Below are 11,837 nucleotides of genomic sequence, written 5' to 3'. Positions count from 1 at the left end.
TTGTAAATATTTATATCCGTTTATAAACACCGAAAAATCACCTAGTGTATATTGTTTATACGGTAGATTTGACTCATGAGAACATCTTCAAAGTAGCTTTATTTATATTTTTATAATAGAAGAAGTCTCAATAAAGATTGATCTTTTCTCCAATATATTTTTTAAATAGATGAATGCTATATTTTCTCTATGATAAAGAATGCTATTATTATTTGTAAATATAGAGATAATAAGTACTATTTCTTCGTAATATAAAATAACATTTTTTGTTCTCAAAAATATAAAATAACATTTTTCTTATAAATGAACATATTAGAACAAATATATATCTTTATTTTATAGTTATTCTACTATATAAAGAATATAAAGAAGAAAAATAGATATGAGAATGGAAATGGTCTAATAGACTTCATGGCGAAAATATGTTTGCCCAAGAGAGTGTAAAATTATACTTTCGCGACTACATTTTCCGCACTTATCAATTATCGCACTCTATTCATGTTTCTTTTGCTGTTGTTGGTTACATGCAATGCTCAACAAATTGTTTCTTTTTTCTTTGTTATAAAAGCAGAGTCGGCCCAGAAGGCAAGCCACCCAAGCAAAGGATTAGGGCATCCAAATTAATGGGGCATCCAAAATATAATTTACTAGGCATTTTGGTTAGAATAAAATTTGTTAAGGCTCTAGTTCTAATTTCTTTTGAATTCAGATTTGAACAATTCCAAAATTATGAATTTGTTTTGAGATTTTTGTTTAATTTTAAAGGTTAATAGAAGTAAGCGAGAATATCTTTAGGGAATCATGTTTGAATCTGAAAGTTTCTTTAAAGAATGTTAACGATTTCATATATAATTGGTGACTATTTGTTTAAAGAACTAAAGATTCTTCGATAATCAATGTCCGAAAAAGTTCGAAGCACATAAATTGTTTATCGCATATTTTGACCATTTCGGTGTAGATTCCACAGCCGAAAGAAGTTTTTCGAAATCGAAGCTAATAAACGTTTATTTGCGGTCTTTCATGTAACTAGAAAAATTAAATGAATTAGTTATATTATCAATCTAAATTATTATGGTTTAAAGACTTGACCATATGATTGTAATGGATGTTTTTTTAGAAAAAATATATGTAAAATTATATTTCTAACAATAAGTGTATATAATATCACTGCTTTTATAAACAAATTGCAGATTTTGATTTTTAATGAATATTTACGCTATTTTCAATGTTTTGCGATATTGGACATAATTTTAAATTTCAATTGGGATAGTATCAAATGTTAGTCCGGCACTGTACAAAAGTTACATTATGAAGTTATGTAACTCGCACATTACATATTTACAACTAATAAAACTAGAATCTGAGATACGCAATGTTTACGTGTAAAAAGTACAAAAAAGATAGAAATCACAGAGTTACCCTTTACGCGATTCATAAAGCTAAACATATCCTAATACAAAATTTAATAGTCATAAATGTAAACATGATTACCCAGATCCTTCCATAGGAAGTTACAATTTGTTGGTTGTTCTATTCCGGTCTGGTTACCCAGACCACATCAAGTTTGAGTAATAGAATAGCCGTTTGTCGTAAAAAAAAATGTAAAACTCATACTGATTACTATACTCGCATTAGATTTTTGTTTTCTTCAAAAAGTTGAGAAGTCGCATGAAATGGACATAAATAAAAAAAGGGTGACATCTGACATGTCATTCTTCGGAGCTAAACAATACAATTACCCACCAATATTTGTTTGGTTTATGTATTCTGAATGTATATTGAGTCAAGTTCAATTGGACAACAATTAGTGACTCGGATCATGTGGATAAAACACTAGCACACCGGTTATTTCTCTATTCCTAAAAACACCAAACACTAAACAAGTTTATTTATGTAATTATGTTCCTATATCTCGACACTCGTAAAAAATGCCAACTAAAGTACAACACATGCGATATCGATCAGTAAAGACTTTCCTAACAAGTCACTTATATCTTTTTCCTCTAACAGACAAGCAACCTACAAAAGGATTAAGACTAATATCCGGATCAACATCCAAATCTGAATCTCATCTAATTATTTATAAAAATACACAAATAGGTATTGATTTAGAGGAGATTGAATACTGATCAAATATGTAACATACTCGAACTAGAATATGAAAAATATCAGTTACAAAAAAAGGGAATATGAAAAATATTTGTAAATCAAAATATCTGAACCGATTCAAACCTCCGATTTTTCTTTTTTAAAAACCAAAAAAACAAATAAATAACGTCAATTCACCGTCCAATTGATCTATAATGGGCCCCTCTAAAATCAACGACCAAGATCTCCTCGTTTGCGTGCACCTTACCACATCCAATTTATTCACTTGTTCTCTCCTTTCGTCTATAAAAGCCGAAACAAACCTACCGGTTCTCACCTTCTCTCCACACACACACAAACACACCGATCGCGTTTTGTCTTAATCGTCGACGCAACACCTCGGTCCCGAATCTGTAAACCGATTCAAGAACACAAAACCATGTCGGACGCCTACTGCACGGATTGCAAGAGGGAGACGGAGCTGGTGGTGGATCACTCCGCCGGAGACACGCTCTGCTCCGAGTGCGGCCTCGTTCTCGAGTCCCACTCCATCGACGAGACCTCCGAGTGGCGTACCTTCGCCAACGAGTCTTCCAACGCCGATCCCAACCGTGTCGGCGGTCCCACCAACCCTCTCCTCGCCGACAGCGCCCTCACCACCGTCATCGCCAAGACCAACGGCTCCTCCGGCGATTTCTTGTCTAACTCTCTCGGGAGGTGGCAGAATCGTAACGGTAGTGCTGAGCGTGGGTTGATCCAGGCGTTTAAGACAATTGCCACCATGTCCGACAGGTTATGCTCTATTTTTGATTGATTGATTGATTGATCGGATCTTTGCAAGTGTCAATTAGCATAATTAGAAGAGGTTCCTTTATGTAATGTGAATTGAAAGTTTTGTCCTTGGTGTGGAGTGTTTGTATATGTTTGCTAGATTCATTGTCTGCTTAGTTTTTACTTTTAACCTAACTAAAGAGAATGTGCATTGAAAGTTTTGTTCTTGGTGCTTGTTTTTTGTGGAGTGTTTGTATATGTTGCAGCTTCATGTCTTGCTGTGTGTTATTGTGGTTGGTTGATGCCTCTTTGCAAGTATTTACCAATTAACTTAACTAAAGGAGGTTAAGTGCATTAAGTAACATAACTACATCAATAAGGTTCCTTTTTAATGTGCACTGATTGTGTTTGTGTGTGTTCATCGTGAGAGTACTTACTCGTTGATTGATTTTTGTTTTTCACAGGTTGGGGCTTGTCGGAACTATCAAGGTAACGTTCTTCCTCTGTTTCTGTTAGATTGGTTTGGTAAATTCATAGCCATGCGGATATGTTGCTAGAAAGCTAATGTCGCTGGTTTAGTATTGTGCTATTGGACCCTATCATTTACTGGTTGTTGGTGGTGATATGTAGGATCGGGCTAATGAGATATTTAAGAGGCTGGAGGATCAAAAGTCAACCAGGGGAAGAAACCAGGATGCACTTTTGGCAGCCTGCTTGTACATTTCTTGTAGACAAGAGGACAAGCCACGGACTATTAAGGGTAAAGATTTCTCTTTTGAGAGAGAGTCTTGATATTAAAAAGCTTTCCCCATCATCATAAGTCAAAATCCAATTCCTCAACCCTTGTGAATAGAAATTTGCTCTGTTGCCAATGGGGCGACAAAGAAGGAAATTGGACGAGCGAAGGACTTTATTGTTAAGACGTTGGGGCTTGAGACTGGCCATTCTGTGGAATTGGGCGCTATACATGCTGGTGACTTCATGGTGAGTTTTGGACTTTTTAAGTCGTTACAAGTACCTTAAACTTGATATTGTTGACATTGTGCGGTCTGGATATTGCAGAAAAGGTTCTGCTCTAACCTTGGAATGTCTCATCAAGCCGTTAGAGCTGCTGAGGAAGCTGTGAAAAAATCTGAGGAATTTGATATAAGGTACTTCCTCATTTTATTATTGTGTACCTATAGATAGACACAGCAGAATCTTTACAGATGTTTTATCTGGCATCTTGCAGGAGGAGTCCTATATCAATAGCAGCAGTTGTTATCTATATCATAACCCAGCTTTCTGATGATAAGAAGCCTCTCAAAGGTTTGTTTGATTTGGCACATTTAGTCGAACAAAGGAGTGGAGACTAATTTTAATATATGTGGGGGTTGATGCAGATATAGCGGTGGCTACAGGAGTAGCAGAGGGGACAATAAGAAACTCATACAAGGACTTGTATCCTCATCTACCAAAGATCATACCAAGTTGGTATGCTAAGGAAGAGGATCTTAAGAACCTCTCAAGTCCTTGAACTTCTTCTCTGCAATAGATACCTATCTTATTTATCTCTCTACAAACAAAGCAAGTGTTTCTCTCGAGTAGAGAGGCTTTGGTTCTTTCTGAAAATTCTTTTTTTTGAGTCCTTTTGTTAAGATTATGGACTTTCTTGTAATGCTTTAACATCTTCTAAAAGAAATATTTAAATATTCATACTAAGAAAGAAAGAAGGTGTGTTTTATTGAATCTATAACATGCAGTTTTTAATGTTCGAATCCGGATTGTACTATGATATGACAAGCAATCCATGGGATGTGATGTTTGTAGTGAAATGCAGTGTGTATTTTCAACTACTGATAGGTTGCAGAAGATGCAGATGCCTTTCTAGCCTTGTGTTGGCCAGCAAGATTGAGGAAGCTGAGGAACATTCTTGTTCGTCCTTGGTTACTGACTAAGTATTATGATCTTATAAAACAAGCCTCCCGTGAACTTTTGTATAAGCCAAGAGAAACGAAGATGCTTACAAACAAAGATGGAGAAGTACTGAAGACATCGAAACTGCTTCTGGACCTTTTATCATAGTCTCTTTAGAAATGTGTGATGGATCGGACATAGGTAGAAACCCCCATGTGATGAGAAACGCAACAGATCAATGCCTGAGGCTGTGAAGACCTTTGTTAAAGACGAGCTGATCATAGGCATGCTTACTGAGGCAAGTACAAAGGCAGAGAGTGAGGCATTGGTTAATCGTGGGTCAGTCCTCAACAAGAAGAGACGAAAAATCTAAAAGCAGCAACAATAAAAAGGTATGAACATAAGCTTCATGAGAAACACTAAGCAGAAAAGTAGGAGCTGGCAAGATTAGTATTGATGCTGTTAAAAGACCAATCCAGTCAACAGTCATGATAGTGTTCCTGCACATCAGTCAAATTTAGCGTTGGATTTGATGGAACGAATTTGACAGAGAGGTGGGAAGACCATGGGTGATCTTAATAAGCGAGTTGAAGGACAAGACAGCAAAGGAACTAAAAAGCACAGCCAAGGAGCTGAAAGTAACCCACTAGTATAAAGCTCAAGAAAGATGATCTGCTTCAATAGGTAAAACTGCAGCTAACTGATTGTGAGGAGCAGGGAATGCGTTTCAGGATAGTCTAAAGTAGAATGATTACTGGGATATTAAAGTTGATATTTGCTTAATAAAAAAAAGCTCCGTTGATCATACAGAGAAAGGATACAGTACAAGGATTATATTGACTCACGAGACTGAACAACAATCCATTTTAAGACGGGATGTTTTAACACAGCAGAATCTGCAGTTTGAACAAGTAGTTTATGTTATATCTCTCTTGGTAATCAGATCCAACAAGTTTGGATTATATGAAGGCCATGACAGACTAATCAAGGCTGATCTAGAAGGGAAGGCCTGTAGAATGCATGGCTCTGTGCAATCTCAATCCTGTCTCTTGGGTCATTCAGTGTTTCATCCCTCAACGCTTGCAGAATCGCTTGTGTTGATTGTTCTCTGCCAAAATCCAGACACAACATTGAGCAAACAGAGTTCATTACAGAAACGAAAGAAGCAAGTTCCAAAAAGAGATTCAGTGTCCTTACCTTGTGATGAGTATCTTGTAGAGTGTTTTCAAAATAGGACATGATTCAACCGGAGCCACAGGTTTCTTCTCTTCAGAGTCCAATATGCTTAAGCTAGACTGACTAAGCAGTTGATAAAACGCTCCCACTGCAGAAACACCCTGTTCAAACAAAACCAATCATTCATTCACATCAGCATTGATAGACATTACACCAGAAGTTTCAAAACTTACTTTGTTCTCACTTAGGATTGAGATACCTGAATCATTCCCTTCCCGCTTATACTATCACCCATGTCTCTATTTATTTCCCCTTTAGCAAGCATCTGACCGTACCAAGCGTTACGCCCTTTCAACAAGGTCACATAAGTGTCAGCTAGCAAAGGCCCTGCAAGCTTCTCAGGCTCTTCTGCTAGTAAATGAGTTATGAATATCATCTCAGATGTACAGTGAGCAAAATACACCGATTTGCTTGTAGCGCTCTCGTTAGTAAGCGCTGCCACCATTCCTGAAAAAGAAAAACACAAAGGTAATCAATCACTTAAATCCTTGTGTGTGCATGCAGAAGCTTACCAGCTCCAATGGCGTACACATTCTTGAGACCTCCCATTACTTCATGTGTCACAAGATCACTATTGTCCCAAACAATGAAATGTGGTTGTCTTAAGAACTTTGCTAGTGGCTTCCTCCATTTCTCAGCTCCACAGATTCTAGCGTTAGCATACTCCTTGTTGTATATCTCAGCAGCAATGTTTGGTCCACCAAGATAGAGTACATTCTCAATCGCCACACCAGCTATATACACAAACACCAAAGACATGAGAGCTAAGCAAGACTTGTCAATATAATTCAAGAAGGTGAATAAGCTTACTTGCTTGATGGATCATCTTTGTTGGAGTAATGATATGTGGAACCGGCTCAAGAGCAGTTTCAATACCCTTTGACAGAGAGATGATAATAGGAACAGTGATTCTCTCTTTCCAATACTTACTAATCTCTTCAAACACTTGTCGTGTCTCCGTCGAAGGCAATCCATTAACAACAATATCAGCATCCCACACAGCTTCTTGCAGGTTTGTCACAACCTTGAGAGGACACAGCGGCGTGTCAACCATGTTAAGACAAAACCCGTCTTTCAGTATCTCATCTGCATAGAGCGTCCTATCACCGAGCCTTGCCTCAACGTATTTCAGATAAGCGCAGCGTCTTATCAGTCTCCTGAGGACATCTTCCCGAGAATTGATCACTTCGAACAAATGTTTAGCCGTCGATCTGCTGACAGCTCTACCGGGTCTTCTCCATATCCTGATCTGAAACTTCTCCCTGAAACCTCCGTAGCTCTCTTGGAGAAGAGCTGCAAACACACTTCCCCAAGCACCAGCTCCAACGCTTACAACCTTTAATGGATCTTTGTCTGATTTGCCAAGAAGACGACGGAACTCATCAAGCTTCTCCTCCAAGTTGAGACCATTGTGTTGAACAGACCCGTTTGATAGCAGGCTCTTCTTGGCTTCAATGCTTCCCACCATTTTCACTGGTCCACACAAACCAAAGGCAACGAGCAATGTCTAAAGTCTTCTAACTCAGGTTTTATATATGGGGTTGGATCAAGACACAAAGAAAACAAGTTGGGCATTACCAGTAGGCAGCTTCTTGCTCCAAGAGAATAAGACTTTCTTGGTTCACTAACTCAGCTTTTCTCACCAAACAGGACTTGAGTTTTGTCTTTGTGTGTTCTAAGCTTTCTTCTGCAATATAACCAAAAGGTTAGATCAAAAACAAGACATTGATGCAATAGATACATCATAGACATTTAAATAGTAATGCTACAACTTGAGTAAATTGCAGAAAAAAAAAATCAAGAGAGAAAGATTATGGAATAAAATAAAATATAAAAGGACAAAACTTTGTTAGCTCCGTCTTTGAGTTGTTCATCTAACTCAATGAGAAAGTTCGGTAAAACAAAACACAAGTCAAGAAGAACAAACCTTTCGTGTCGTACGGCAACCATAAAAGAAAGAAACAAATACAAATCAAGAAAGCATGAGAAGATTTATCTACTGGCAAAAAAATCATAAAACTCTCATGAGAAAAGGAAAGATTTATCTACTCCAAAACAGAGCAAGCTTTTGTGCAAGGAAGAGGAATGGGCATAATAAGCATTGATGGGTACAGTTGAGGAATAGAGCAGACTTTTTATTTATTTGTTTTTGGTTATGGCCTGGGTGTACAATTAAGGGATGGTGCCTAACTTCGGACACAGTCTTTAATGGCACAAAATAAACACAGCATTTAGTGGTATCTTATTTAAAACTATAAATTATTTTCCTGTTTTTATATTTATCAGAAATGGATTAAGCGATTAATTTACGTAATTTCTTAATTGAATTATATTTCATTTTATATTATAATACTTTTTGAAAAAAATAATTTATCTAATCTTTGGTTTTATGTGAAAAAATTATGTTATTAGAAAAGAGAACGAACATACCCTTACTTGTGATATGTCATATATAGATTTGATCACCCAACAATGAACAATTTGTTTTACCAAAAAACAATGAACAATTTATGTTGTAAAAGAGAGAATATACATGGGGAAATTTTACAAATACCATTTTGATGGTACCACAATTCAACTATACCACAAAGGAATTGACATTTTCAAAAATACCACATTCTTTAATGGATAAAATACTAAACTACCCTCACTTTATCTTCAACAATCATCGACCTCCCTTTCTTCATCGACCTTCTCTCCGTCCGTTGATATCCATCGCCTCTGTCCAGATTCATCGTTGCTTCCGTCGAGATTCATAGATTCATCCTTGCTTCCGTCGTCGAGACATCACAGATCTAACCTCCATCGAGATTCATAGATTCATCACAGATTAGCAGAGCTCTCCGGCGCCGGTCACGATCGCATCGTCTCTGCCGTCCGATCTGCCGTCGATGTTCGTGGACCGGGAGATTTGCTGACTCTAACTGCTGCAGCCGCAACAGGTAAACTGATAACCCAATTCAAACGTATTATCAAATTTAGATTTGCTTCTTTTTTTTAAATCAAATTTGATGATCTAGCGCATCTAGGTTTTCGATTTCGTATAGGAAAGTTTTAATCTTGAGTCTGATTGAAGTTTTTCTAACGGATCTGGGTGTGATCGATTTTGTATAGGTGCTTAGATTGCTGGGAACGCGGCAAGAGATAACAAGAAGACAAGGATTGTGCCTCGACATATTCAGCTTGCGGTGAGGAACGACGAGGAACTAAGTAAGCTACTTAGAGATGTGACGATTGCTAATGGAGGAGTGATGCCTAACATCCACAATCTCCTTCTCCCCGACAAGAAAGCTGGCTCATCTAAGCCTACCGATGAAGATTAGGAGATCCCAAGTGACAGAGCTGGTGTCAGAGCAAACACGCAGTAGATCTGTCTTTTTTTCTGTTACTTTCTTTAATTTCTCTTCTGCAGCACTGTAAGCTGTGTGATTGTAGTAGTAGTAGCTGAAATGATATTACTGTTGTGTGAATATATGAAGAACACTTTTCTGCTTTAGGTGTACTGTAATATACTCCACTTTGTTAACTTATTGCAATTTCGTGATGCTTATCTTTTTATACACCAAACTCACAACCCCCGATCTTGACATGCACACCATGAAAAGCAAAGGTAGTTAACTAACTTATTATCACCTTCAGATAAAGCTTCTTTTGGCGCCAAGTAAATCTTGTGACTTTGTGAACTAATGCTTTACACTATAAATCCAATGACCGCAGGTATTGTGAATGATGTATGCAAGACAGTCTCGGGCCTGCAAAATGTAAAAGAAACAGAAAACGCAAAAGAAGAAGAGCTCTACTTTGGAATAAGCACAGGCAAAGGTATAACGAAGTTCAAGTGCAAGAGCAAGGCTGATAAGCAGACATGGGTGGATAGCGTCCAGAATCTTCTCCATCGAGTCACTGCTATTGAGGCTATGAAAACCTCTCTTGAAACTACAAATCTTGGCGAATAGTACATAAGTAATAAGTAATATCTTTTTCCCAGGTCACTTTCTTCTGCCTTTCTCCACTTAATACTCGAGAAAACTCACAAACATGTAAACACTAGTTATTAGAAACTGATAGTGACTAAACAAACACAAAAGAAGCTTAATGTATGATAGTGACTAAACAAACACTAGTTTATAAAAACAGTCTATAAGGATATGTATAACAAACTTGAACTTAGTATTCTACAAGGCTTTTATAAGGATTATAAATAAAGGTTTATAAAACCAATCATATGTATATATGAATTATTTTTGTATATAAATCATTTATATGAGTTTATAAAACCATTTATTAATTTTATAAGAGCTTATAAAACTTTGTATCAACCATCTATAAAGTTTAAAAAACACATAAATATTTATATAACTATTTATAAAGGTTTGTAAAACTATTTAGAAGGGTTTATAAACAATTTACCAGAACTTATAAGCGATTTATAAAAATATTTATAAGTGTTTATAAATTAATTTAGAAGCTTTATAAATCTATTTATAAGAGTTTATAAAACACCAAATTAACCAACTTTCCACCATTTCTTTGTTTATTAAAAAACATCATTCTTTTACAATTTCTTTTATAAGGCCTTTATAAAAAGTATAATTGAGTATTGAGATGATTTAGCATTGAGAGATATTTGGGGTTCTGAATTTTGATCCGTGTGCGTCCATCATCGTTGCGTCGGTTTATAAGGTTTATAAAATTTATACACCATTTATAAATAATTTATAAGGGTTTATAAATGTTTTATAAATCAGTTCATAGCACTTTTGAAACTAAAACCAGTTTATAAATAATAATAATTCAACATAAACCCCCGAAAATGACCTTATAAACCCTAAATCAGTTTATAAAATAATAACTCAGTTTATAAACTCTTATAAATCAATTTATAAAACCATCTCCTACATGCCGTGTTGAACCTGCTTGCCTTTTCGCCATTATTAGGATATCCCAGAAATGTTCATTTAACATTTGGTCGTGGGAACCCGAGTCTTTATTGGCTCAAGCTTCAAACCAAGACTCTCCTGAGACAGAAGCTCTGGTGAAATTCATGAGGCTTCATGTTCTGCAGGAAGACAAAGCATATCTCAGTTAGATACTCTTTAATGTCAGAAAGTCAAAAATTACAAATCTAACGTCTGATCTCGTAGAAAGAACATCTTGAAACTGCTTTGTAGCTCCCGTAAGTTTTGCTTAAAGTCATCCCAAAATGTTTATAATGGTTTTTAAAATTTTATAAAGGGTTTAGAAAATCACTTAAACAGTTTTAATGGGTTTTGAAAGAGTTTATATATGGTTTATAAAAACTTATAAAGGTTTCTAAAATAATATAAATATGTATATAACTATTTACAAAGGCTTATAAAACCATTTATGAACCATTTGTAAAGTTTATAAGAGATTATAAAACCTTGTATCAACCTTTTATAAAGTTTATAAAACACATGTAAATATTTAGATAACTATTTATAAAGGTTTTGTAAAACTATTTACAAGAAAGTTATGAAAGCTTATAAATAATTTATAGGAGGTATATGTATACTATTAATAAGAGTTTATAAAAACGTTATGAAAGCTTATATTCAATTTATAAGAGGTATTATTAGAATTGTATAGGTTTATAAATCAACTAAAAGAGTCTATAATCATTTAGAAAACCTTATAAAACAATTTATAATGGTTTGTATAATAATTTGTAAGAGTTTATAAGGGTATGTAAATAATTTATAAGGGTTTATAAAAATAATTTATAAGGGTTTATAAAAATAATTTATAAAGTTTATGCACCATTATAAAAGATTATATAGCAATTTATAAAAGCATTGACATAGTCAAAATAACAAGAAGAAAAG

The 11,837-nt window shown here is 35.5% G+C and overlaps 2 protein-coding genes and 1 pseudogene across 4 annotated transcripts; 2 read left to right on the top strand and 1 right to left on the bottom strand.

The window, feature by feature from the left end:
- The first annotated feature begins 2,418 nt into the window (after positions 1–2,418).
- On the top strand, positions 2,419–4,587 carry LOC108844371 (transcription initiation factor IIB-1). The gene is made up of 7 exons (XM_018617619.2): positions 2,419–2,880; positions 3,324–3,348; positions 3,490–3,619; positions 3,713–3,843; positions 3,922–4,010; positions 4,091–4,167; positions 4,242–4,587. The coding sequence occupies exons 1-7, from the start codon at positions 2,528–2,530 to the stop codon at positions 4,373–4,375; spliced, it is 939 nt and encodes a 312-aa protein (XP_018473121.1). The 5' UTR covers positions 2,419–2,527; the 3' UTR covers positions 4,376–4,587.
- A 61-nt stretch (positions 4,588–4,648) lies between these two features.
- LOC108845254 (uncharacterized) lies at positions 4,649–5,439 on the top strand (annotated as a pseudogene).
- Positions 5,440–5,510: 71 nt separating this feature from the next.
- On the bottom strand, positions 5,511–8,103 carry LOC108844623 (glycerol-3-phosphate dehydrogenase [NAD(+)] GPDHC1, cytosolic). Of its 3 annotated transcripts, none has more exons than XM_018617906.2 (7): positions 7,919–8,103; positions 7,570–7,678; positions 6,802–7,464; positions 6,504–6,725; positions 6,191–6,438; positions 5,953–6,092; positions 5,511–5,863 (listed from the first exon to the last, which is right to left on the bottom strand). In XM_018617906.2, exons 3-7 carry the CDS (start codon positions 7,457–7,459, stop codon positions 5,740–5,742), a joined length of 1,392 nt encoding a protein of 463 aa, XP_018473408.1. In that variant the 5' UTR covers positions 7,460–7,464; positions 7,570–7,678; positions 7,919–8,103; the 3' UTR covers positions 5,511–5,739. The 3 variants fall into 3 exon arrangements, with proteins under 3 accessions (XP_018473408.1, XP_056860555.1, XP_056860556.1); XM_057004575.1 differs by lacking the exon at positions 7,919–8,103 and adding an exon at positions 7,837–7,855; XM_057004576.1 differs by lacking the exons at positions 5,511–5,863; positions 7,919–8,103 and having other exon boundaries at positions 6,165–6,438; positions 7,570–7,800.
- Between the last annotated feature and the right edge of the window lie 3,734 nt (positions 8,104–11,837).

Source organism: Raphanus sativus, chromosome 3, assembly GCF_000801105.2.
Source record: "Raphanus sativus cultivar WK10039 chromosome 3, ASM80110v3, whole genome shotgun sequence".
Classification (NCBI taxonomy): domain Eukaryota; kingdom Viridiplantae; phylum Streptophyta; class Magnoliopsida; order Brassicales; family Brassicaceae; genus Raphanus; species Raphanus sativus.
This window is presented reverse-complemented; position numbering and strand designations above follow the sequence as displayed.

Coding starts and splice junctions, on each gene's coding strand:
- LOC108844623 (XM_018617906.2), bottom strand. CDS start 7,459: ATGGTGGGAAGCATTGAAGCCAAGAAGAGCCTGCTATCAAACGGGTCT. Junction 6,439..6,503: donor TGTGTACGCCATTGGAGCTG/GTAAGCTTCTGC, acceptor TTTCTTTTTCAG/GAATGGTGGCAGCGCTTACT. Junction 5,864..5,952: donor TACAAGATACTCATCACAAG/GTAAGGACACTG, acceptor GGATTTTGGCAG/AGAACAATCAACACAAGCGA.
- LOC108844371 (XM_018617619.2), top strand. CDS start 2,528: ATGTCGGACGCCTACTGCACGGATTGCAAGAGGGAGACGGAGCTGGTG. Junction 3,349..3,489: donor GGCTTGTCGGAACTATCAAG/GTAACGTTCTTC, acceptor GGTGATATGTAG/GATCGGGCTAATGAGATATT. Junction 3,844..3,921: donor TACATGCTGGTGACTTCATG/GTGAGTTTTGGA, acceptor TGGATATTGCAG/AAAAGGTTCTGCTCTAACCT.